Below are 27,392 nucleotides of genomic sequence, written 5' to 3'. Positions count from 1 at the left end.
TAAGTTCATGGTACCTGTGGTAGCCAGTCCCCAAAGGTGGCCTCCAATGATCCCGGCCTTGTAGGATTCACACCTTCCTGCCTACGCTGTTCCATGGTTGGTCACTCTAACCAATGAAATACAGCAGAAGTAATGGTATGTCACTTCTGAGATTAAGATATGAAAGACTGTGGCTTCCATCTTGGATTCTCTCTTTCTTCACTGCCTCTGTGGGAAGCAAGGTCTCATTTTGTGAGCAGTCCTATAAAGAGGTCCATGACATGCACTCTCATAACAAGGACCTGAGGCCCCCAGCCAACAGCCAGCAAGGAACTGAGGCCTGCCAACAACCACAGGAGTGAGTCTGAAGGCAGATCCTCCAGCCCCAGTCAAACCTTGAGATGACTGCAGCCCCAGCTATTAGCTTTACTGAAATCTCATGATACTCTCTAAGCTAGAACCACCCAGCTAAGTTACTTCTGGATTCCTGACCCTCAGAAATTGTGTAAGATAATAAATGTTGTCATTTTAAGTCACTAGGTTGTTGAAAAATTTATTATGCGACAACAGATAAATAATACAAATACATTGGGCTACCATGTCTCCAGTAGCTGAAGGGAAGTTTTCCGAAAAACTACAGAGAAGATTCTTTAGGAATGAAGCACAAAGACACTGAGGGATGGGCAGAACCAGCAAAAGAGACCTGAGGTGATGTGAGCAGAGCATCAATCATGTCTGCTATCTCTCCAAAACAATGTTTCATGAAACAACACTTACCCTTATTACATGCAATGCACTTTGATAATTTCTATTTGATTATACTCTTATTTGGTTTATTAAGTGCTGGGAGTGAGCCCTTAAATTGATTTCACAGTTCACTAACAAGTTGTGACCTGCAGTTGAAAAACAGTGAACTTAATCGTCTTTGAGGCTCCTTTTAGATCTAAGCTTTTGTAATTAGGAGTTGGCACAGTGCTATTACATTAACGACTAATATTTATTGAACACCCACTATGCCATAACTATTCCAAGCACTTCACATATATTGCTTCATGTGAAGACAATAAGGTAGTAACTACTGATATCCCCATGTTACAGATGTGAAGACTGGTAAGTGGCAGAGGCCAGGAGGAAACCCAGTCAGTCTGCCTTCAAAACCCATTGTCAAGAGTGCAGGCACCTACATGCGACTGTTTGGGTTCAAATCCTGATGCCAACAGTCGATCAATAAATGTTTCTAATTATGATCATGATATAACCCAATTATTGGCAGTCATCAGCTCATTGACGGGGATAGTTCTAACAAAAGGAAGTTTAGGATCAGGGTCATGCATATGGACTGAATTTAGAGGTTAACTCATTGATAATCAGCTCAATGTTCCACTCTGCTTCAGCATGCTGGCCCAGTCTTCACCTTAAATTTAGCCACTTATACATTTAAATAAGGGCTCTGGTCTCGGTTATTTAACATCTGCATGGTTGAATATCTAAAGTACATTTCACTGTAAATAGAAGGAATTTCAACATACTCATTTTTATGTATTATTTTATTAAAGTACAAAGATACTTCTCTAATAAATGAATCTAACTAAAATACATTAGTCACTATTATGTAGAGAATATTCCTACTGAAGTCAGAGAACACTAATCAATCTTTGGGTTTGAAAAATAGGGTCAATAAACATTACGATATAAATGACTAAAATGGTTAAAAAACGGACTTCCCTGGTGGCACAGTGGTTAAGAACCCACCTGTCAATGCAGGGGACACGGGTTCGAGCCCTGGTCCGGGAAGATCCCCCATGCCGCGGAGCAACTAAACCCGTGTGCCACAACTACTGAGCCTGCGCCCTAGAGCCCACGTGCCACAACTACTGAGCTCGAGTGCCCTAGAGCCCGTGCTCCACAACAAGAGAAGCCACTGCAATGAGAAGCCAGCGCACCACAACGCGTAGCCCCTGCTCGCCACAACTAGAGAAAGCCCGTGCACAGCAAGGAAGACCCAACGCAGCCCCAAATAAACAAATTAATTAACTAATTAAAAAAAACTGCACAGAACCTGTATATCTGGAACTATTACCTTTTGGCTGAATGCTTCTGAGTCATGTTTCCATCAATTATATCTTTTATGTCACAGGATAAATACAGCATTTACACAGATAGTGAAGTCAGTATAAAAGCATAACATCCTTTTAATAGAAGATTATGAGTAATCAAAGATTTATACACCTGCTGAGTGAATTATCTAGAGCTGGACACATGTAGGGGATACATGTCAGGAAGATATTTCAGCAGCTTTGTTGTCAGGTGACTTGAAGGATTTAGAAAGTAGAAAGAAAAATATGGTTTATGTCCCACTTCATATGCTACTGTGTGATTATGGATTACAGGGCAACAAGGGTGAGCTTGTCTTGCAACCTAGCTTGGGACACTGTTAGCAGATATAAGACACTGTTCCCCTGTCACCTATTTTTTTTAAAAAAACACAAAAAACAAAACCCACTCGTTTTGTATACATTGCTAAAGAGGGAGTTACAGAAAGCATCATGGCTCCCCCAAACCAAATATCAATCTAGATATCCTGAAAAATTAACAATTTAAAATAAAATTTTTTTCTGGGCAGAAGACCTAAATAGATATGTTTCCAAAGAAGACATACAGATGGCCAACAGGCACATGAAAAGATGCTCAACATTGCTAATTATTAGAGAAATGCAAATCAAAACTACAATGAGGTAGCACCTCACACCAGTCAGAACGGCCATCATTTAAAAAAATCTACAAATAACAAATGCTGGAGAGGGTATGGAGAAAAGAGAACCCTCCTACACTGTTGGTGGGAATGTAAATTGGTGCAGCCACTATGGAAAACAGTATGGAGGTTCCTCAGAAAACTAAAAGTAGAGTTGCCATATGATCTAGCAATCCCACTCCTGGGCATATATCCAGACAAAACTATAATTCGAAACAATACATGCACCCCTATGTTCATAGCAGCACTATTCACAATAGTCAAGACATGGAAACAACCTAAATATACATTGACAGATGAATGGATAAAGATGTGGTACATATATACAATGGAATACTACTCAGCCATAAAAAAGAATGAAATAATGCCATTTGCAGCAACATGGACTGACCTAGAGATTATCATACTAAATGAAGTGAAGTAAGTCAGAAAGAGAAGGACAAATACCATATGACATCACTTATATGTGGAATCTAAAACATGACACAAATGAACTTATCTACAAAACAGAAACAGACTCAGAGACATAGAGAACAGACTTGTGGTTGCCAAGGGGGAGGGGGGTGGAGGAGGGATGGACTGGGATTTTGGGGTTAGCAGATGCAAACTATTATATACAGAGTGGATAAACAACAAGGGCCTACTGTACAGCACAGGTAACTATATTCAATATCCTGTGATGAACCATAATGGAAAAGAATATGAAAAAGAATGTGTGCATGTGTGTATATATATATATATATTTTTTTTTAACTGAATCACTCTTCTGTACAGCAGAAATTACCACAACATTGTAAATCAACTATACTTCAATAAAATAAATTAAAATAAATAAAATTTTTTCTAATGATAAAGGAAATACATGCTTTCACAAAGCATTTAGTAAATGTAGAAAATGTAAAGAGTAAAGGAAAAAAATCACAAAGGGATCAGATATCAGATCATGAGGTAATAATTATCACTATTTATGTGTGTGTGTATATATATATCCAAATTGGCATCATACTACATGTACTTTTTATAATTTCATTTTTTCACTTAAAAACATACTATGGGAATTTCCCTATGTCAAAGTATTCTACTTGAACATTAATCTGATAGAATCCCATTCTATGGACATAGCATTTGTAACAGTCAGTATCCAGCAGGCAAACAGAAACCACTCTATACATTTAATGCAGGAACAGACTTAATGCTAGTAACTTGCTACAAAGTTATAAAACATGCTAAAAAAAAAAAGAGAGAAAGGTATATATTAGTTAGCTATCACTACGTAACAAACCACTTCAAACTGACTCGTGTAAAACCAGAATTTACTTAAGAAAACGTTCTGTGGTTAACAATTTAGGCTGGATTCATCTAGGTATTTCTCTGGTCTCAGTTGAGGGCCCTCATGCATCTACAGTTGGTTGTGGGTTGGCTTTGCTGATCTTGGCTGGGCTCCTTTACATGTTTGGGGACCTCAGCTGGGACAAGAGGACTGGCTAGACTCAGACCCACATGGTTTCTCACTCTCTAGCAGGCCAGTGTGGGCTTATTCCATGGCAGTCACGTGGCTCCAAGAGAATGAGCAGAAGCCCGAGAGTCCTCTTGGGACCTAGGCTTGGGACTGTCACAGTGCCATTTTGTCTACCTTCTATTGTTCAAAGTAAGGAACAAGGTCAGCCCAGATTCCAAGAGTAGGGAAACAGATTCCACTTTTTATGTGAAAAATTGCAAAGTCACATTGCAAAGGGGCGTTGAAACAGGGAGAGAAGGAATTCTGGCCAGTTCTGCAAACAATTGATCACAGTGTGTCTTACCTAGAAACCTGAAAGCTGCCACCACTCCTGGGGCTGGAGCCCATATGTGGGCCATTGCACTTGTGACACTCAATACTGACCTGTGAGAGGTACTACTGCTGCCTCTACTACCACTGAGTAGAAACCCAGGAGTCCATAGCCTTACTAATCTGTTAAAACTGCCACAGATGTTTTGGGAACAAATAGTTGCCTGTAGTCATTGCTGCTGCCTCTATTGCTATTGGAAGGACCCCTAGAGACAGACAAAAAGGCTACTCTCTTTTCCACCTTATAGTTTCCCCACCAGTGCCTCCCAGTAGCAAACCTCATGTGATGCAAGCTGAAAGGGAATATGGAAAATGTAGTTTACTGGTTTCTAACCACCTGTGATACAGAGAAGAGCATCGCAAGTATAGCTGAGAGTCAATTGAAAAGTGACTGCACAATAACATCATTTATTTAACGAATCCCCTGTTGCTGGATATTTCGATTATTTCTCTGGAAATACAACATAAATGTAGAAAGCAAAGCCATCAATGGGACAGTTTCTGAACCCAATGGACAATGTTATTTAATTGCTAAGAAAGGCATTTAAAAAGGGATGCGTCCTTGAGCTCAGCAGTAAACAAATGATATGTAAAACAGAACAGCTCTAAATAGCTCTGCTCTGTCCCTCCAAAAGTAGATGTGTGTCATCATGACGGGAACAACACTGTTATATCCACGTGGAGCTTTAATGACATAGTTTACCTCAAAAATTATTTTCTTCACATTGCATTCCCATTTGGTTGAGGTCAAAAGGAATTATTCTGAAGTCATAATTATAATTTTTGTACCTCCATACGTACAAAAGTTTTACCTGAATTTCCCTATGCTCAACAGCCACAGGATAAATATAAAATCCCAATAACAATTTTTCAAAAAGCATTTCTAGGGTTTAGCCTCTATAGTGTCTCTTTTTAATAACTTATTTTTATTATAAATGTAATACTGCTTGTAAAAAAAAATCAAATGAGCATTTTCAGAGGTGAAATTCCATCATTCAAAGCTTGTCATGTATCTTTCATCCTGATGTTTTCCTCAGAATGATCTAATACATTTTATTATTACAGTCTCAGAAGAATATTATAATTCTCTTCTGTAACTTGTTTTTATAAGTAAAAATTATATATTATATATATATGTGTATATATATATATATATATATATCTTGATAGACCTTTTGTGTTAATTCAGTATAAATATACCTAACATATAACATATACCTACATCATAGCATTCTATAGTATGGATACGCTAAAATTTATTTTATTGTTTGTCTTCCGCAGAAGAGTGCAAGCTCCCTGAGGATAGGGACTTGGTTTGGTTTGGTCACAGCTGTATCTCCAATGCTTAGACGAGCACCTGGCAAACAGCAGGTGTTCAAAAATTTTGTAGAATGAATGACTAAATGGCAAGACACTTTTGATGAATATTTGTATTGTTTCCATCTTTCACTATTCCAATAATGAATTTTGCAATTAGTAATCTTATAAATACATGTTGTACATTTATTTATTTTTGTAAGGAAAAGTCATAGAGGAGGAATTGCCGGGTCAAAAAAAAAAAAAAACACCAAAATTGAAGAACTTCAATCCCTCTCAAATTCCTCCCAACATGTTCAGAAAGTCCCCAGTGGGAAGGGAGGTAGCACTTGTATTTAAAAATCTGGTCTTCCTAGCTATCACTTAGACCTGCCACTATAGTCTCACAAGTGTAGTCCTGTCACAGGGTGGCATTGGCCTTTTCCTTCCTTTTAATTTGTGCTGTCTGGGGAAGCTGTCTGAGATGCTTATGTTTCCGCTCCATGTTCTGAGACATTCAGCTGTCATTCTGTTGAAATGAGAACAGTACCCTTTGTCCCTGAAATTTTTTGTTAAGCAGGCTATATTGGCTGTAAAACTTTATGCTCCCAATATCTCTATGAAATTTTTTTTCTAATCTAGCTTTTTTTTTTAAACATCAGCTTTCCCCCAAGGCTCAGGGATAAATCCCTAATGAGGAAACACTGCATCATTCATTCCATGTATAATATATATCGAGCTGTCCTCAGAACAACCCTAATTCTCTGATACTTACACCAAGGCTCCTTAGACCAAATCTGCAAACCTTAGTTCTCTCGTTTCTTTGGTTGAGTGCTTTCCTGAGTGGCTTTTGCAAACATACCTTTAGCGGGTCCGGTCTCAGTCCTGTAGACATTTCTGAATCCCAGGGTAGAAGTCACTTGCAGTGTTCAGGTGGGGATCCCTGGAAACACACAGATATATTAATAAATACAGAAATTTAGATGAATGGACATATGCTCAAAGTTCACTTAAGCAAATTCTCAAAACAGTTCAAGATTTTCCCCCCTTAAGCCCTAAAAACTTTAATATTTTAATCTTTTGTGTAGAGGGCTTCCTTTATAAAATATCCTCTTTTATTATAAATGTTATATATGATCATTTAGAAATTTGGGAAAATAGAGTATATATAAAAAATGGGAAATAAAATCACCTATAACCCCACGCCCACCCCTGAGCTACCAGTGTGAACATTTTATACACATTTTCTTCCAATTTCTTTTCTATATGTTCTTACATAGTTCAGGTCATAGTGCATATAAAATTTTCTATTGTTTTATTTTTCCTTAATATTATAACAAAAATGTCCTTTTGTGACTAAAAAAGTTCTTCATATACATACCCGCTAATAACTGTAAACTAGTCCCTTGTTTAGATGTACCATATATTGAGATTATGCATTTTAAAAGCTGTCCTCCAAGTTTACTCAGACTAGAAGTAAGTCATATTCAATTCCTCCTTTTCCTTCATTACCCAAATCCACTTAGTCCTGAAGGCTGTCTATTCTATTTCTGAACAGTTTCTTTTATCTGTCCCAGGGATTTCAATCCCAGCTAGAGCATATAGGGAGCTTTTAAAAATACTGACTGCTGGGGGCCCACCAGAGACCGAGTTAACCGGAATCTCTGTGGGATGGAGCCCAGGCATGCACAAGTCTAAATGCTCCCCAGCAGATTTTAATGCAGCCAGAGTTGACATGCACTGCCTCGGCCCCTCCTCCAGCCCCACTTCCACTTCCCAAGGCCCAGCCCTCATCAACTCCCAATTAGGTTATTGCAGTTACCTCCTAACTCTTTTCCTGTTTCTAGTCTCTCTCTTCTGCAACCTCTAATCCTGCATACTGCTTCCCAAATTACTTTGGTAAAAACATGGGTCAGATCACATCACTCCCCTACTAAACAAGAGAGTCAAACTTGGCCTGAGTAAGGCCCTCCTCCAACCTACATTTCTGCATCCTTTCCTACTCTGGGTCTTCTAGTGCACCTCACCACTCATCTGAGTTAGCTTTCTGCCTTTGTTCATGCTGTTCCGTAGCCCATAATGATCAACTTCTCCATTGCTCAAAGACCGCCATTATCTTATACATATTTCAAAGTCCATTTCAAATACCACATCCTTCTTCAATCAGGCAACAATCATCTATTGAATGACTACTATGTACCATCCATCTGTTCAACATTTTTAAAAATTTATTTATTTATTTTATATTTATTTTTGGCTGTGTTGGGTCTTCGTTTCTGTGCGAGGGCTTTCTCCAGCTGCAGCGAGCGGGGGCCACTCTTCATCACGGTGCGCGGGCCTCTCACTGTCGCAGCCTCTCCTGTTGCGGAGCACAGGCTCCAGACGCGCAGGCTCAGCGGCCATGGCTCACGGGCCTAGCTGCTCCGCGGCATGCGGGATCCTCCCGGACCAGGGCACGAACCCATGCCCCCTGCATCGGCAGGCGGACTCCCAACCACTGCGCCACCAGGGAAGCCCTGTTCAACATTTTTTGAGTTGCTATTGTATCTAGGTACTGGGGATACAACAGTGAACAAGACAGACAAAACTACCTGCCTGTTTGGAGAGGAGGACAACAAAACAAGCACACAAATAAGAAAACGTTAGATAAGTGTGATGCAGAGAATTAGAATATATAGTGACTGGGTGGCTATTTTCATGTGAAATGGCCTTTCCGAGGAGGTGACATCTATACTGAGATCTAAATGACAGGAAGTGAGGGACCAGCCATTCAGAGTTTAAGGGGCAAAGCATTCTAAAGATAGGACCAGCTAATATGAAGGCTTTCAGGCAAAATGAAGTCTGATTGAAGAGCTGAAAGAAGGCCAGAGCAGCGGAAACACAGGGGTACAGGGGGAGTCATGGGAGAGGAAGTTGGAGTCAGCTCATGTATGCTTTCTAAGTCAGGGGAAAGAGTCGAAATCTGATTCTTTGGGCAATGATGGGAAGCCACTGGAGGGGTTTAAGTGAGAGGGTGACATGATATGGTTTGTGTTTGAACAAGATCACTCTGGTTGCTGTGGGAACAACAGATTGAGGGGGTGACAGGAGGAGCAGGGACCACGTAAGTGCTCTGGTGGCAGTCTGGTTCTCCTCCCAGTACTTGCTCCATTTAAGACAAATAAAAATCAAAAGCTCCTCGTTTATAAGCAAAATATTAAAATTCTTATCATCATCTAACAGGACCTGGATGGGCTGACCTCTCTCTGGCCTCCTGCTATTGAGCCTTGCTGACCTTTTGTCAGCTCCTCAAATATATCATTCCTTCAGGCCACAGGGCCTTTGGACTTGCTGTGGTTATATGTTATTTGTGTATGTGATAAAATATACATAACATAAAATTTACTATTTTTAACCATTTAAAAGTGTACAATTCAGAGGCATTAAGTGCATTCACAATGTTGTACAACCATCATCACTCTCTAGCTGCAGAACTTTTTCATCAGCTCAACGGGAAACACTAGACCTATTAAGCAGTCACTTCCCATTCCCTCCTCCCCCAGCCCCAGGCGACCATTAATCTGCTTTCTGTCTCTGTGGATTTGCCTGTTCTGGATAGTTCACAAAAATGGAATAATACAATATGTGATATTTGTATGGCTTCTTTCACTCAGTATAAAGTTTCCAAGATTCATCCATATGGCTTCCCCAGTGGCGCAGTGGTTAAGAATCCGCCTGTCAATGCGGGGGACACGGGTTTGAGCCCTGTTCTGGGAAGATCCCACATGCCGCGGAGCAACTAAGCCCGTGTGCCACAACTATTGAGCCTGCGCTCCAGAGCCTGGGAGCCACAACTCCTGAAGCCCGGGCACCTAGAGCCCATGCTCTGCAACAAGAGAAGCCACCGCAATGAGAAGCCTGCACGCTGCAACAAAGAGTAGCCCCCACTCACCGCGACTGGAGAAAGCCCACGCACAGCAACAAAGACCCAACACAGCCAAAAATAAATTTAAAAAAAGAAAAAAAAGATTCATCCATATGGTAGCATGTGTTAGTACTTCATTCCTTTTTATGCCTGAATAATATTCCATTGTATGGATTTATCATAGTTTGTTTACCCATTCCTTAGTTGATAGACATTTGTTTAAGTTGTTTCCACCCTTCAGCTGTTGTGATTAGTGCTACTGTGAACACTCATGTACACGTTTTTGTTAGAACACCTGCTTTCAATTTTGTCACACCTAACAGTGCTAGGTGATATGGTAGCTGTGGTCATATTTTGAGGAACTGGAGATCAGTGAATCTTAGACATGTATTAGTTTCCTGTGGCTGCTGTAACAAAATACCCCCAAATGGGTGGCTTAAAATAACTTAAAAAATTTATTTTCTCACAGTTCTGAAGGCCAGAAGTCTGAAATCAAATTGTCAGTAGGGCCATGCTTCCTCTGAGACTAAGTAGAATTCTTGCCTCTTCCTGACTTCTAGTGGTAATGGTCAATCCTTGGCGCTTCTGGCTTGCAGCTGCATCATTTCAATCAGTCACACGGCATTTACCCTGTTTGTCTTTGTGTCTTCACACGGCCCTCTTCCTGGGTCTCTCCTTCTTTCAAGGATACCAGTTATATTGGATTAAGGGCTTACCCTATTCCAGGATGGCCTCCTCTTAATTTAAATAATTACATCTGCAACAACACTATTTCCAAATAAGGTCACATTCTGAGGTAATGGGGTTAGGACTTCAACATCTCATTTTGGAGGACACAATTCAATCCATGACCAACTGACAGACATTACTGTGCATCTGAATCCCCTGGGGACCTTGTTAACATGGGATTGCGGTGAGGCCTGAGGTTCTGCATTTTCAGTAAACTCTCCCAGCTGATATCAGTGCTGCTAGTTCACTGATAGGGTGGCTGACTGGTTTTGCTTTTAGCAATAAAAATCCAGAGTTAAAGGAAACCCCTCAGTCCTGGGAAAATTGGCATGGTTTGTCACCCTATTATATCATAAACCACAATTTGAATAGCAAGGATCCAGCTATGAACTATGGTAATTTACCCATTAATTACATTGCTGACTATTCAGATTTATCTTTACATTTAAATAACTTATTTTTGCTAGAACAGTCCAAGTTTTCAAGAATCTGGACCCCAAAAAGCTCCAAACTGTGAAATGGTGAGTTAGTTGAGCTGATGGGCACCATCTGTGAATATCATATATTAACTCATGAAATTATCTATGATGCTCAGCAGTGCCCCTGTTGGGTTGAAAATGGAGATTTCTGACCCCTTTACAGAGTAATTATGCATGGGCAAGAACTTTTTTTTGGCTAAGAGTACTCACTGGGTTTGAAATCTTCAGTATCCTTCTTTTGTTGCTGCCCAGGGACTGTAAAAATGAAGGAGAAAGCTCCTTTCTGAAGTTGGGTTTGAGCTCACTGCAGTAGGGACAGCGTCCCTCCACTCTTGATTCCTATTAGGACCACCTGAAGAACTTTAAGAACTGCTGAGCCCTCACTCTGGACCAAATGACTCAGGCTACCTGGGATTGGGCACAGGCAGTCAGAGCTTTGTTCTTGTTGTTGTCATTGTTTTAAGTTCTCCAGGTGATGCAAATGAGCAACCAGAGTAGAGAATCATTGTGCAAGGTCTTCCTTTATAAGAGAAACCTTGCCAATCTGTTCCCTAATCCTTTTTTCACCTGCACCCATATTCTTCTCTACTCCTCTCTATGTCCACATACTTCTTTGTTATGGTTGATCATTACCTTAAGCAAGCTCTCCTCTTCCTCATATTTGTGTCCTGTTTATACAATGACCTCACTGACCTGGGACCATGTACAACCCATTGGCGGTAATAATTACTCCTGCAACCGACCTTGGCAGGCTTTCCTCAAGCTTTATTGACTGTTTTTCACTCTTTCACAAAAGGTATCCTTAACATCATCCACAACTGAGTTAGCCTGTGACAGTGCTGCTGTTTTGACTGCAGACTCTCTCAGGAATCAAGTGAAATCTCCCACAGAATCTGTACTGTGTGTTCCTCTACAAACCATCCACAGGAAATCTGGGTGGAGAGTACGTTACTTTTTTATTGGGATATAATTCACATGCCATAAAATTCACCCTTTTAAAGTGTCCAATTCAGTGGTTTTTAGTATATTCACAAAATTGTGCAACCGTCACCACAGTCTAATTCTAGAACACTGTTGTCACTCCCCGAAGAACCCCCCTACTCACTAACAGTCACTCCTCATTCCTGCCGCCCCCTGCAACCACTAATCTATTTCTGTCTCAATGGATCTATCCTGGACATTGCCTATAAATGGACAGTTCAACATGTGGTCTTTTGTGTCTGGCTTCTTTCATTTAGCGTATTTTCAAAGTTCATACATGTTAAAGCATGTACCAGTACTGCATTCCTTTTTGTGGCCAAATAATTTTCCATTGTATGGATGTACTATATTATGTTTATCCATTCATAATTGATGGTCATTGGGGTTGTTTCTGGCTATGGTAAATGGTGCTATGAACATTCATGGACAGGCTTTTGTGTGGACAAGTTGTCATTGCTTTTGGTTCTATACCTAGGAGTGGAATCGCTGGGTCATATGGTAACTTTATGTTTAGCTTTTTGAGCAACTTTTGAATTGTTGTTTAACTGTATTTTTTGACCCTGAAACAGTTCTCTTTTAGTGTGAGGTGGTCTGTACTTGTTGGGGTGGGAAAAATGAGTCTCAGGGACTTTAAACATTTTTTTTCTGTTATCTGTTATCCATTTTATGTGCAGGAACAATGGTACCTTCATACAGAAACTTCTTGTCATTCGGCTTCATCATTTCAAAATGTGAGGAAATCTAAAACAAGGAGCTCCCGCGTTGGCAAGGACTGGGGGTGTCTGTCTGAGTTCCCGGGTTCCTGACTATCCCTCCAGCTGTATCTCCGGCCACCTGCCACAGTCTGTTACTGGCAGAGACAAGGCCTGCTTGTTCCAAGGACATGACTACTGGGCCACTTCCATCTGAGGAGGCCTGGTGGGGCGTCCAAATGCAGAAACCTGACTGCTTTCCGGGGATAGCAATAAACCAGATGCAGACAACCCTGCAAATGTAAAGCCCCATTGTGTACAAAGCAGAAACTCACGTACCACGGCGGCCACGAAAAGGCCCTGACCTTCGACCCGGCCTCCATCCAGGCTCTCCTACTCCCTCCTGGCTGCCCTGCCCCGCTCCTCGGCTCGGGGTCTGAGACTGCGCGGGCTCGCGGAGGCGGGCGGCCTTCTCCGCATGCGCAGTCTCTGCCGGCCTGTTCCTTCAGCGGGGGCTCTGCCGAGTGCGCGCTCACGCACACGCAACGTCTCGTCTGCGCGCTCACGGGGCCTCTCGCGGCACGCGCCTCCGCCCCGCCCGGCCCCGCCCCGCCTCCTTCCCCCTCCCGCGCGCCGGCCCGCCGCACGCCGCTGCCGCCGCCGCCGCCGCCGCCGCTGCCGCCGCCGCCGCCGCCGCTGCCGCCGGAGCTCTGTAGTATGGCATCGAGGAGAATGGAGACCAAACCTGTGATAACCTGTCTCAAAACCCTCCTCATCATCTACTCCTTCGTCTTCTGGGTGAGTGGCTACGCCTGACCGGCGGCTGGGCCGCCGTCCATCGGTCAGTGTAGTGATGCTCCGGGAAGGGAAGGGGGAGGAAAAAACCCAAAGCAAATATCAAATCTCGGTCCCCTCCTTCAGGAGACAGACGCAGGGCTGGGGCTGCAGGATGGCGGGGTGCAGGCTTGGGGCTGCTCAGACCCTGGACCCCGCCCGGTGCAGGGTGTAAGGGGCTGCGTGGTGGCGGTGACTGCAGGTTGCCGACCTTTCCAAAATATTTTAATGCATTGACTTATTTTTTTAACTCGCGGGTTAGGGTCAGCCTTTGGGGAAAGTTGCGGGTTTATTCGTCTGTTTTCCACTCTGGACACCCCTCCCCACCCTCCCTTAGCAGCCCGTTCGCGGTGTCTCTTGGAGCTAACCTGTGGCCGGCTGGGAGCAGGCGCGAGAGTGCAGGGTTTGATCCCAGATTCCCGGTTATTCCCGACCCCGCGGGGCTGCGAGAGGCAGGCGCTGGGAGCCCTGAGCTGCCTGGCTGGGCAAGGGCGACCAAAGGCCTCCAAACGCAGTGATGGGGGGCGGGCGCCGTTGCCGCGCGGAGACGCACAGAGGGGAGAGGGTCTTACATAACCCAGGGGCATCTTTGCGCTTTCTCGGCGACCCAGGAGATGGGTCTTAGGACCCTTTTCCCACGCCCTTGCACCCTTACACTTATCTTTCTGTCATTGCGTAAACCCAATCCGCAGAGCCCTGGGGAAGGACCCCAGCCACTTGGTGACGGCAGTAGCGCCTCAACTCTGCTCCCCATCTAACTGGTGCTGCTACCGGTCCTTGAAGCTCATTGCAGAAGGATGACGTCAGCCCCTCAGCCGAAGCCTTGGGGGGCTGCGTGGTGCGCTTCGCGGAGCTATGCGCGCTTTTGCGCGCAGGAGGAGGAGGAGCGGGGCGGGCGGTGGGGTGCGGGGGGTGCTCCAGGCTTGTGCCTTACCTCATCCTGTTTGGCAATTCGTGGAGTCAGTGCCGGGCTGACACTGCAGTGATTCATTTGAAGTAGGTGGTACCTAAAGATCATTCCCCATTATTTCTCTTTCCATGTTGACGACTCCCTTCTCCCCAAGTTCTCCTTTCCTACACCAAGCCACAGCCACCCTGCAGGAGAATGAATGTCTGTCATCACCCCCCCCAACACACACACACACACACACACACACACACACACAGACACACACAGACACACAGACACACACACACACACACACAAATAATCTGGGTCATTTCAGCGTTCAAGGCAGTCATTTTGAAACCTGAGGCTCTGCAGAAAAAGCCAGTCCTGCCTTTGGTTGTTTTTCTCTTTGCCAATTAGCCCTAATTGGTCCTAATTTTGGTTTGAAACTGGGGCACAGTGCTTTATGAGGTACCCAGACTCGGCTTGATGGTGAAACAAGCTGTTTGTAATGACCAAGACAGGAACTGAGATTTATTAAGGATTTTTTTAAAAATCCCTAATGTGCCCCCACCCCCGCGGACATTCCTTGTCACTGGCATTGGTGATTCTTCAGGTCGGGGAATTGTGGACTCTGGAGACCAGGCATACCAAGAACTCTGCAGTGAGATAAGATAGAATAACAGGTATATCACACAAGGCAGCCACAGAAATGGACTTTATTTGGACTGAAAACAACACAGGTTGAAAAATTTCAGCAGTGGAATTGTGAGCTCTGCACAGATCCTATATTATGTTCTTCTTGGAAAAAGCAATAATGCATGCTGGTTGCTGAAACTTCCCAGTAGCCATTCCTCGGAACTGGCTTAGCTGTTTTTGTTTGTTTCATTAAATCTCTTTGTGTTTGATCCTTTAGTATTTACTTGACTTCCTATTTGTTACTGGAGTAAATCATATGGGTGATTATTTTTAGCTTCCTGAAAAATCTTTCAGCATCCCTGCAGGCTGGTAAAGAAGGGAGTCTTCTAGACGAAGCCTTTTCATATGAGCTCTTTAACTCTTCTTGGCTTACCTTCCCCCCACCTCATGAATCTAATTACTTAATGCACCCTGATACATCTTAAGCACAGAATTTTATGTCCTCTGAAGTTCCTTGATGCCTGCATTTTAATGTTTTCCTACTTCCAAGATTTCCATAGTCTTAAAGTGTTTACCTAAAGCATTTTCAGTAGTTTAAATAGCCTTCAATAATCATTTCATACTTCACAACCAAAGAATGAGATCTCTCCAGATGCAAGGGTATTTTAAGCAAGACATTTTCATTAATAAACCATGGTCCAAATGCTGTGTTCTCCATTGTACCTTAAATGCTGTTTTTCTTTTTAAACAGCTTTATTGAGAAGTAATTCACATAACATATAATTCACCCTTTTTAAAGTGTACAATTCAGTGGGTTTAGTATATTCACAGATTTGTGCAACCATCACCCCAGTCAATTTTAGAACATTTTTATTACCTGAAAAAGAAACCCCATGCACTTTAGCTGTCATTCCCCTTGTCCTCCCAATAAGCCCCACCACCCCAAGCAATCACTAATCTTTCTTCTTTTCAAAATATAAATGTATTTATTTATTTATTTTTGGCTGAGTTGGGTCTTTGTTGCTGCACGTGGGCATTCTCTAGTTGCGGCGAGCGGGGGCTACTCTTCGTTGCGGTGCGCGGGCTTCTCATTGCGGTGGCTTCTCGTTGCGGAGCACCGGCTCTAGGCGTGCGGGCTTCAGTAGTTGTGGCTCGCGGGCTCTAGAGCGCAGGCTCAGTAGTTGTGGCACATGGGCTTGGTTGCTCCATGGCATGTGGGATCTTCCCGGACCAGGGCTCGAACCTGTGTCCCATACATTGGCAGGCGGATTCTTAACCACTGCGCCACCAGGGAAGCCCTAATCTACTTTCTGTATCTATAGATTTCCCTTTTTTGGACATTTCATCTAAATGAAATCATAGAGTATGTGGTCTTTTGTGAATGGCTACTTTTGCTTAGCGTAACGTTCTCAAAATTCATCCATGTTTATTCCTTTTTATGGCCAAATAATACTCCACTGTATGCCTGTATCACATTTTGTTCATTCATTTGTCCACTGCTAGACATTTGGGTTGTTTCTGTCTTTTGGCTATTATGAGTAACAGTGCTACAAACATTTATGTACAAGTTTTTGTGTGAACCTGTCTTCATTCCTCTTGAGTATATACCTAGGTGTGGAATTGCTGGGTCATATGGTAACTGTGATAAATCATTTGAAGAACTGCCAGACTGTTTTCCAAAGTGACTACCATTTTACATTCCTGCCAGCAGTGTATGAGTATGTTGATTTCTCCACATCCTTGCCAACATTTGTTATTATCTGACTTTTAAAATTCTAGCCATCCTAATGGGTATCTCATTGTGGTTTGGATTTGAATTTCCTTGATGAGTAATGATGTTGAGCATCTTTGTATGTGCTTATTGGTCATTTGTATATCTTCCTTGAAGAAATGTCTCTTCGTATCCTTTGATCAATTTTTATTTTGTTATTTTTTAATTATTGAGTTGTATATGTTCTTTATGTATTCTTGACTCAAGTCTCTTATCAAGTATATCATATGCAAATATTTTCTCCTATTCTGTGTGTTGGTTATTCACTTTCTTGGTGGTATCCTTTGAAATACAAATGTTTTTTATTTTGATAAAGTCCAGTCTACCTATTTTTCTTTTGTTGCTTGTGCTTTTGGTGTCATATTTAAGAATCCTTCACCAAATGCAAGACTATGAAGAAAACACTGTCTATAAGAGTGACAACAATTCAGTAAATGCAGTTGATAACTTTATCTTTCTCTGGCACCTAGAACTGTCTGGCACATAGTAGGTACTCAAATATTTGTCAAAACTTCTGGAGTTATGTTAGGTAATTAACAAAGAGGATGATCTTGGTGTTCTTTTAAGTGAAAGATGGAGGAAAGATTAGGCAGAATTTTTTTCCTTCCTGTTCTCAGTGAATCATTTTAATGGGACTGCTTCTCTTCCCTTAGCTCAGTTTAGATTTAGGACTAGAAGACATTTGAGCTTAAAATGGTGGTAGACGAGTAGCATCAAGAGATTGATGTACCTACAGTTATGAAAGAGAGATCTTTGTTTTATCTGGCCTCCTCCTCTATCTATAATCACTCTCCCTCTCTGAGATATTCCTCTAAAGCAGTGGTTCTCAACAGGGGACAATTTTGCCTCCCCCCCCCCAATAGTTGGCAATGTCTGGAGACATTTTTTAGTTACTGCTGGGAGTGGGGTGCTACTGGCATCTAGTTGGTAGAGGCCACAGGTGCGGCTAAGCATACTACAAGGTACGGGACAGCCCCTCACAAGAAAGAGTTTTATGGCTCAAAATGTCAACAGTGCCTACAACCTCTGCACTAGTGAACTTTACATAGTATACTAGTAAGTCCTATGTAAAAAAAGAGAGTCTTATGCAAGACTCCCAATGTATACTGTTTGGAACCTCCATACCCGAGCATTCTCAACACAATCGCAAGTAAGAAGAAAAACATTATCCATGGCGTACCATAGTTCTTTATTTGAAGACAAAGGTAGGTAGTTCTTTATATAATAGTGTTGAAATGGATGGGACGATCTGTCCTCCGGTTAGATAGCATCACCTGAATGTTAGGTAAATGGCTCCTTTATTCTCTTTGATTTGTACGTTTCATTTTCAGGTTTATAGAAGAGGAAAAAAAAAACACACCTAGGAGTAAGTTATCTTGTGCTTTAAGACTAGCAAACAGTGCCTGACACATAACAGGTTTACTCTGGAAGTATTTACTTAATGAATGAATGAATAAATGAAATTTTATTGACTACTCTTGGGCTCATGTATTTATTTCAACTCATCTCAATTGGGAGGCTTTTTAAAATGATATTTCCTGTCTACCTGTGGTGGTTTAAATGTGTTCCTGACAGTGATGTGTGGAAAGGTGGAGTAGAGGACTGTATAAGACTTACTTATCCTAATGTTAGTTCAATTATTATATTTTTATGATCAGCTAGTTTGCCGGACATTTTAGTTACCTAAAATTTTAATTGGAATTGAATTTGCTATGTTTGAATTAAAAAGATATCTATCTTACACTAATACAAAAATATCTCTCCATGGCAAATACAGTTTTTTCAACAACAAACAGGAAAACTATCAATATGATGCTTACAAGGTAAATTCCATTTTTAAAAAAATTTTTGTTGGAGTATAGTTGCTTTACAATGTTGTGTTAGTTTCAGGTGTACGGCAAAGCGAATCAGTCATACATATACATATATTCACTCTTTTTTAGATTTTATTCCCACATAGGCCATTATAGAGTATTGAGTAGAGTTCCCTGTGCTATACAGTAGATAAGGTAAATTCTGTTTTGATTTAGAAATTTTTTAATGTATTTTAAACACTCATCTGTGTTCTGAGCTTAGATTTAAACCCACTACAGCTACATCCACTAAATAATACTGTGAAGAGAAATATCCTTGCTTCATTCCAGTGTATATTGGATTTGGCTTCTTTGATTATCCAGGGAGGCAGTTAACTTTATCAATAGTGCTATCAAATTCTCTTATAGTGAAATATTAGTGATTTTTTTTAAATTTGGGAAGCATCACTAATCTTTCTTGGGGGAAGATTGAAAGAAATAATAGTCAAAATGTTTCTTCTCTTTTGTCATCCAGAAAGTTTAGGTACTTGGGTTAAATAGAGGGGAAAAAGTCTTAAAGAACAGCCCCTAATGTTTTACAGTGTTTGAATTTGGGCACATACCAAAGTTTATACGTATTCCTTTGCATATCAGTGAAATTCAACAAACATTCATTGAATGTCTTATATGCCAGGTATTTCAGTAGAATGTTTACCAACTTTTACTAGCTGCTGCTCTTAGCATGTTACCTTCATTTCTAAGTAATGTAGTTAATCTGCTGGACTTTTCAGTATTAGATGTTATATATTGTCTTCCTACTATGGAAGATCAAGATCTAGCTCTCCTACCACCTTCTCCTTCACTCCCATCTTTCCTAAATTGGGTAGACCCCAATATATCTTTTATCAGTTTATCATTATCATATATCATCTTGGTTAGAGCAGTAGTCAGTGATCACGTTAATGCAATTAGGAAGCCTATTCACAGCTGAACCATGTAGTGTGTCTATTATGATTGCTTGCCCATCTTTTTGTTTTCCCTTCAGTTAAAAATTGCCTTGTTTTATCCTTCGCTTGTTAATTTTCTTTATTTATCACTAAATTATCCCCGTATTCTCCCCAAGAACTGCATATCTTCACTTAGTGTATTGAAACACTTTGTGTATCCTATCAGTTTCCTATTCTTAGAGACATTTGTCCCAGAGCATTCTGACCTTCGATCTGGGCTAGTGTTCTCCAGGCCTTTGAAGCAGCTGACATCATTATAATCTCCGTTTACCATAATCCTGGGGAATTCTGTCTCCTTTTATGTTGTATCCTTGGTTTTCTAGATGTCCAGTCTTCCTCTTTCTTGGTCGTTCATCCATTTTGGTGGAGGAAATCTAGTAACTTTCTGGAAAAGAGTGCATAGGAGGTTAATTTTTTGAGACCTTGCAGTTGTGCAGACCTTACTGTGCTCTTGCATTTAATTTGATAGTTTGGCTGAGTATAGAATTCTAGTTTGTAAATCATTTACCCTCAGAACTTTGCTGCCACTTCCTCTTTTCCCCAGGTCTCTTGGTATTGTTACTGTTGAGAAATCAAATGTTATTTTGATTCTTCTTAAATTCTGCTGTTCTTTGAAAGCTTCTGGAATCTCTGTCTTGTTCCTAGTGCTCTGAAATTTCACAATACTACCCCTTGGCGTATGTTTATTTTTATCTCTTTCCTCTGCACCCTTTCAATCTGCAAACTCATATCCTTCCGTTTGGGGAAATTTTCTTGAATTGTTTTTTTGTTTTGTTTTATTTTAAATTTCCCTTCATTTTCTCTGTTCTCTCTGTTTCGATGCTGGACCTCTTAGATCCTCTGTCTCCCCTTCTGTTTTCTAATTCTCTTTGTCTTTTTGTTCTACTTTCTGGGAGATCCCTCCCAGCTTACCTTGCCTGTTATTGCATTTTTCATTTGTTTTATATGTTGATATCTAGGAGCTCTCTGTTGAGGCCTAAGCGTTTCTTTTTCTAGCATCCTGCTCTTGTTTCATAAATGTAATATTTTAAAATCCTTCTGACAATATTAGTGATTTTTTTTTAAAGTTTGCTTTTCTTTGCTGTTTCCTCCAAGCTTCTCTGTTATCTGGCATACTACAGACTTACCTCAAATTTCTGGTACCCATTTTCTCTTTGTTGTTTAAGAGTGGAGCACTAAAAATGCTGATTGGAAGCTCTTAGTGGGAGTTGTTGATTATAAGTTGGGTGATTTGGCTGGGCAGTTGAGTTTTGGAACCAAGGTCAATCTCTTTAGGTCTTCTCCTTTGATCTAATCAGATTTCCTGTAGAAGAATCTTCCAATCTTCTCTCTGGATGAAGAAGGTTAGGGATATGGATGTCCCCACATGCAGTATAAATGCACCTTTGTTTAAGCTCCTGTTTCAAGTGTAGAAGCCAATGTTCACCATGCTTTGGTTCCCCAGTTCACTTCACTCTCCCTGGAAAATAAATCTCTGAACCCATGCTGGAATGGGGGAGAAGGCAGAGACTGGAAGTTGGGGGGGATCTAAGTGCTTTTCAAAAAGCTTTCCCCAGATTCTCCTTATTTTAGCCCCCTTTCCTCCCTACTTCCATGAGTGCATGGAGCTGCCTTCTGGGGGTGCTTGTGTGCAAATATTTTATTCTTGACTTTTCTCACAGCTGCCATAGGATATGGCTTTTTCTGAGCTCCCAAAATGTCATTGCGGTTGTCTCTTCTTCCATTCTCATTGTTACTGTGGGTTAAAAAAATCCTTTTAGTGTCATTTCAGTGGAGTTTTGGGAGATAGCCAAGGTAAATGGATGGGTTCAATTCATCATCTCTAACTGGAAGTCCTTTATATCTGTATCTCTACATTGCATGGTACTAATTAAATACGTAGTTGATTGCGAGTGATTAAATAGACTGTCTGAGATGGCAACAGGTGGGCTATTCTAATAGATATTGGTATCTACTTTACAGTTTTTAAAAAGCTTTTGGATGTCAAGGGGAATGTTCTAGGTTGGAACAGGCTTATGAAAGCACATCCTATTTAAGGTCATCTGGTCATCAGGGACTGGAGTTGGACAAATGGGAATGAAGCTCTGAAAGTTGCTGCTGTTTTTTCTGCTCATTGAATTTCTTCCCACCAGGTGGAGGCCCATGTGTCTTCTGACCTAATTCAGATCTTGGTGGATTAATTTAATGTGGAAGCAGCAGAGTTCAAAGTATGGTGGGGAGTGGGGTGCTTGATGTTAGACGAGTCATTGCTCTGCTATTTTTCTGTTACTACAATGATAACCCTTTGTGTTTATTACAGACTTGTGCATTGTAATTTGACAAGTTTTTTTTCCTTATTTAAGCAACTTCCTGCATGCAACATGCAGTTAGGATATGGGTACTAACTTTTACAGCATTTGTGGAACATTGTTGCTTAGAAACTAGCTGACTTTTTATCCAGATAGATTGAAATACTTTTCTCAATTTTAATTATAGCTAAAGTTCTTGATTTGACCCTATCGTGAGCTACATTACTTCTGATTCATTGACTGTTCAGCATTATGTCCTGTTTTAAGTAAGCACTTCAGAAGGTGCTTTGAATGGAAAGTCATCTATGACTGTGTTTCTCTGTTTAAACATGTTAAACCTTTGACATAGGTGACTAATGCACCACTAAACCAATTTGAAGTGCACTTTAGAAATATATTCTTATGTCTTTTTCTCCTTTGGACCCATTACAGCAGCTTCCAGTTTGGGTTATCTCTTCATGACAGGCAGATTGTTGGATTACTGCTCTTAAATTTCCTTTTTTTTAGCTGTTATCCCACTTGCCTTGACTGAATGCTTTTCATTCTTGGGTGAACATTTTTGTCCCCTTTTATATAGAGCCCCAATATTCAGCAAGGAAAGGACATAGAGGGGGAAAGATAGGAGAGGGCTTTTCCTGCTTTCCCTTTGGTTATTTGATCACTTGAACATGTAAGCATGTGAAATAGTTTGGTGATAGAATTAAGGATCACAATTCTACTGTGGAAGGTTCTCGTGCTTTCTGTAAGGTATGACAGGCTTTTTCATCATCGTCTGTTTTAGGAGAAATTGCAGTTGCCTTGTACTGAAAGATGGGCTGGGTCAGGTGCAGGTACTAGGTGAGCAATCTAGGTCTGTGGTTCTCAACCCTGTTTGCTCATCAGGATTGCCTAAGGAGCCCTAAAATACGATATGCTTAGACCTCACCCTAAGAGATTCTGATTCAATTGGCCTGGAGGAGGGTGCCAGCTTTCGTAATTTTAAAATGATCTTCCAGGTGATTCAGCTGTGCAAGTAGGATTGAGAACCATTGATTCAGAGAGAACTCTGTATAATAGCAGGCCTGGTTCATCTTGAGTCTCTTGGATCTGGAGATAGCTAGGGAATATCTAGCTATTGAATATCTAGCGTGGGCCTGATTTGGTCTGCTTTGCCCAAAAGTCTTAGGCTAGGTCTCCAGTCTCTCTTAGTAAACCAAAATGGCCTTGTCACTCTTAGGAGACCTTGCTAGTCATTCCTAACTAGAGGAGTGCTCATCAGAATCATTAAGAGGCTTTTAAAAGTCACAGCTGTTTGGTCCTATCTCATGAAGTTTCCATTTTAATTGATTTGGAGAGGGGCCTAGGTATGTATTTTTTTAAAAAAACATTCCCAAGGTGATTCTGATTCCTGGGATGTTACTCTGGTCTGTGATGCAGTTTGTCATAAATAAATTCGTACCATATGAATGCTTTCCTGTGATGATCTGTAGTACCGTAAAGCTAGTTTGAGGAGAAGCAAGATGTAGCCAATCTAGTATTTTTCTCACCCACCGAACTGGTCTCTGGCAAGTGTTTGCAATTGAACTCTTGGCGTTTGGAGTAGTTTCCGTTCCTTAGGGGGAATGTATTTGTTTACAGTTGCACTGAGAAGTTAGGAAGAGACTTGGTTTTCCCTCTTTCAAAATATTAGACTGTCATCCAATATGTAAAACAAAAACCTGAATTCATTTCTTACTAAAGTAAGAGAGAGCAGTACTAGTCAAGCACCGTTTATGAGTGAAACAGCTTGCTGGTCTTTTTGGGAAGTGTGGTGGTGTTTGATGGTTGCTTTGGGTACAGAAGCAGATTGGTTGACCTTGGCCTTAGAACCATGGCTATTTGGGTGAGACTGTTGTTGATCGCCTCTGAGAAGCATAGTCACTGCATTGCATCTGCTGCTGATTGGTTGCTCTTGAATTGTGTGAGGCTGTCACTGTAATTAGCTTCTAGAAGTATGTTCCCTGAAAGAAGTTGAGGTTTTTGTGTGTGTGTGTGTGTGTGTGTGAGGTATGCAGGCCTCTCACTGCTGTGGCCTCTCCCGTTGCGGAGCACAGGCTCCGGACGCGCAGGCTCAGCCGCCACGGCTCACGGGCCCAGCCGCTCCGCGGCATGTGGGATCTTCCCGGACCGGGGCACGAGCCCGTGTCCCCTGCATCGGCAGGCGGACTCTCAACCACTGCGCCACCAGGGAAGCCCCAGAAGTTGAGTTTTTATTGGTAATTAGGCTAAGGTGAGTTGCCACTGCTCAAATAGGTTTAGAAGTGGGTGCTGGTAGTTACTAGTTACCATGCCTACTGAATAATCAATCTTCTTCCCCCCAGGAGTATAGAGACTTTTATTCTTGCCTCAGATTACCAATTCTCATTTCTCAGTGAAATGAGTTTGTCTCTGCACCTCAATTCCCATTCTCCAAACATCATCATGGTGATGTATAGAATTCTTTGGTGAGTTCATTGTTCTAATCATTCCACAAACGGTCATTAGGAGTTTATGATTTCCAGGGAGTATACTAGGACTTCTCTAGGGTAGACCCCTTTGGGTTGAAAAGGAACCCAGATCTTGATCATGAAGCTGGGTGGTAAATGTTCCTAAACATCCCTTCCACATCCACATCTCTATTTGTGTTCAATTTCTATTTCTGATGAAGCTTTTCAGGATTTTTCACCTCTTCCAATTTCTGTTTCATACTAAACTGTATCACTCTCTTGCTATTCTTTTAGCTATTGCCTTCTATTCCAGGCGATTTGAGATTAGTCCTATGTGAAGTCTTGGCTGAGACACTTGCTGTGTGACCTTAGGCAATTCACATGCTCTCTCTGAGCCTCGGTTTCCTCTTCAGAATTGAACATATCTGCCTCAGTCAAGTGGTGAAGGTTAAATCACATTCAAGTGCTTTGTAAAGTGTAACAGGTGTGTTTTTGGCAACATTATTTCTTATGGTGTAGAGTGTTGCTTTTTTCTTAATTTCTTGCACATGGGAGGTACTATGTCAATATTTGTTAAATGAATAAATTGATCAGAACACCCCCTACCCTGGAAATTAGGGATGATTAACTTTTCAGGCTTTATAGTTTGCTACCAAAGAGAGCTGGTATTCCAGGAGGGTTTGAATGGAAACCAAATACATAATGAGTTTAGGTCGCTGAGTTTAGCCCCGTCATTGGGATAAGGGTATTCCTATTTAGGATAAATAAATATAAACCTGCCATTTAAAATGTATAAAATAAATAAGCTACAAGGGTATATTGTACAACACAGGGAATATAGCCAATATTTTATAATAACTATAAACGGAGTATGACCTTTAAAAATTGTGAATCACTATGCTGTACAGCTGTAACATATAACATTAAGTATAACTAAATAAAAAATCAAATGAGAAATTGATGGCTTATTCTTTTTTAAAATAAACTTTTTTTTTTTTTTTTGCGGTACGCAGGCCTCTCACCATTGTGGCCTCTCCCGCCGCGGAGCACAGGCTCCAGACGTGCAGGCTCAGCGGCCACGGCTCACGGGCCCAGTCGCTCTGCGGCACGTGGGATCTTCCCGGACCGGGGCACGAACCCGTGTCCCCTGCATCGGCAGGCGGACTCCCAACCACTGCGCCACCAGGGAAGCCCTAAACTTTTAATTTTAGAACAGAAAAATTGTGGAGCTAGTGCATAGAGTTCCCACATACCACACAACCAGTTTTTCCTGTTACTAACATCCTACTTTAGTATGGTACATTAGTATGTTACAGTTAATGAACCAAGATTGATGCATTATTAACTAAAGTCCATACTTCATTCAGAATTTTTGGGTTTTTACCTAATATCTCATTAAGGCTACCACATTACATTTAGTAGTCATGTCTCCTTAGACTTCATTGGACTGTGACAGTTTCTCAGACTTTCCTTGTTTTTGATGACTTTGACAGTTTTGAAGAGTACAGGTCACGTACTTTGTACAATGTCCCTCAATTGGGATTTGTCTGATGTTTTTCTCATGATTACACTAGAGTTATGTGTTTTGGGGAGGAAGATCTAAGAGGTTAAGTGCCATTTTCATCACATCATGTGAAGAGTACATACTGTCAATATGACTTATCACTGTTGATACTGACCTTGATTACCTGGCTGAGATACTTTGTCAGATTTCTCATTATAAAGTTACTCTTTTTCCCCCTTTCCATACTCTACCGTTTGGAAGAAAGTCACTGTGCCTAGCTCACACTCAACGAGTGGGGAGTTTTGCTCTACCTCATTGAGGGTGGAGTATCTACCATTATTTCTTCTATTAGCAGAGATGATTTCTAGTCAACAGTTGTTAAAACCAACTGTAGGGGTTTACCTGGTGGCACAGTGGTTAAGAATCCACTTGCCAATGCGGGGGACATGGGTTCAAGCCCTGGTCTGGGAAGATCCCACGTGCTACAGAGCAACTAAGCCCATGCGCCACAACTACTGAGCCTGTGCTCTAGAGCCCGTGAGTCACAACTACTGAAGCCCATGCGCCTAGAGCCTGTGCTCTGCAATGAGAGAAACCACCGCAATGAGAAGCCTGCGCACTGCAACAAAGAGTTGCAGCAAAGCCCGCTCACCACAACTAGAGGAAGCCCCTGCGCAGCAACGAAGACCCAATGCAGCCAAAAATAAATAAATTTATTTTAAAAAAACTGTAAATAGTTTTTCAAATAGTAAAATGCTAAAAACATTTGATTCAGTTGGGAACTAGACAGATTCTTGGTTACCAATATTATTTATGATTTTGGCTTATCTACAAATATAAAAAGACAAAGAATAACTCAATGTTGGAAAAAGCAGAGATAAAATTATCTCTTCACAGATGCAATTGTTGTATCCTGAGAAACCTAGTAGAGTCTAGTTTAAAGATAAACTAATACGAGAATTTGGTAAAGCGGTTAGATACAAGATAAAAATACAAAAATTAATTGCTTTTCATTATTTTAGCATAAGCCTTAGAAAAGGAGAGGGAGGAAAAAATTTCAGTCTCAGTAGCAACAGAAATCATAACTATTTCAGAATAGTTAAGAACATGAAGGAAACTAAAATCTTACTGAGGGTCATAAGATCTGAAGAAATTAAAGGACATTGTGTTCTTGAGTGGGGAGATTTAATATTATAAAAGTCTATTTAAAAAATGCGCTTAATGTAATTCCAAATAAACTCCCAATGGGATTTTTTGAGGGGGATGGCACTCGATAAAATAATAATGTTTATATAGAAGAATAAATGCCTGAGAAGGCAGGAGAAATATGAGAAATATGGGGCGGGGGGAAAGAAGTATGTGCCTTAACAGTGTTATCAGAATATACTATTGTATATAAGATGGCCACCATGATCCCCATTTCTGGTATCATGTTCTTGTGTAATCTCCTTCACTCGGGTTCAGGCAGGACCTCTGACTTGTTTCTAACTAATAGAATACAACAAAGGTGTTTTGATGTGTGTGTGAATACATGTACATGATCATGTTAGGTAAGATTGTAATGTCTGTCTTCCTGAGAGACT

The 27,392-nt window shown here is 41.2% G+C and overlaps 2 protein-coding genes across 3 annotated transcripts in view; one reads left to right on the top strand and one right to left on the bottom strand.

Annotated features, from left to right (window-relative positions):
* Window positions 1–13,142, bottom strand: part of RPGR (retinitis pigmentosa GTPase regulator) — a 268,709-nt gene extending 255,567 nt beyond the window's left edge. The window contains exons 1-2 of one of the 2 annotated variants that reach the window (XM_073798801.1): window positions 12,980–13,142; window positions 6,718–6,798 (exon numbers count right to left, since the gene is read on the bottom strand). The gene's annotated coding sequence lies outside the window, so the exon portion shown is untranslated. The remainder of the gene's footprint in view (window positions 1–6,717; window positions 6,799–12,979) is intronic. The other variant, XM_073798793.1, reaches the window with a different exon arrangement.
* Window positions 13,143–13,265: 123 nt separating this feature from the next.
* The window catches only part of TSPAN7 (tetraspanin 7), a 137,787-nt gene continuing 123,660 nt past the window's right edge, over window positions 13,266–27,392 (top strand). The window contains exon 1 of the mRNA XM_019943493.3: window positions 13,266–13,438. Within this exon, the coding sequence (XP_019799052.1) occupies window positions 13,358–13,438 (81 nt within the window). The 5' untranslated portion in view covers window positions 13,266–13,357. The remainder of the gene's footprint in view (window positions 13,439–27,392) is intronic.

This window comes from Tursiops truncatus, chromosome X (genome assembly GCF_011762595.2).
Source record: "Tursiops truncatus isolate mTurTru1 chromosome X, mTurTru1.mat.Y, whole genome shotgun sequence".
Classification (NCBI taxonomy): Eukaryota; Metazoa; Chordata; class Mammalia; order Artiodactyla; family Delphinidae; genus Tursiops; species Tursiops truncatus.
The sequence above is the reverse complement of the archived record's forward strand: the minus strand, read 5'-3'. Positions and strand labels throughout refer to the sequence as shown.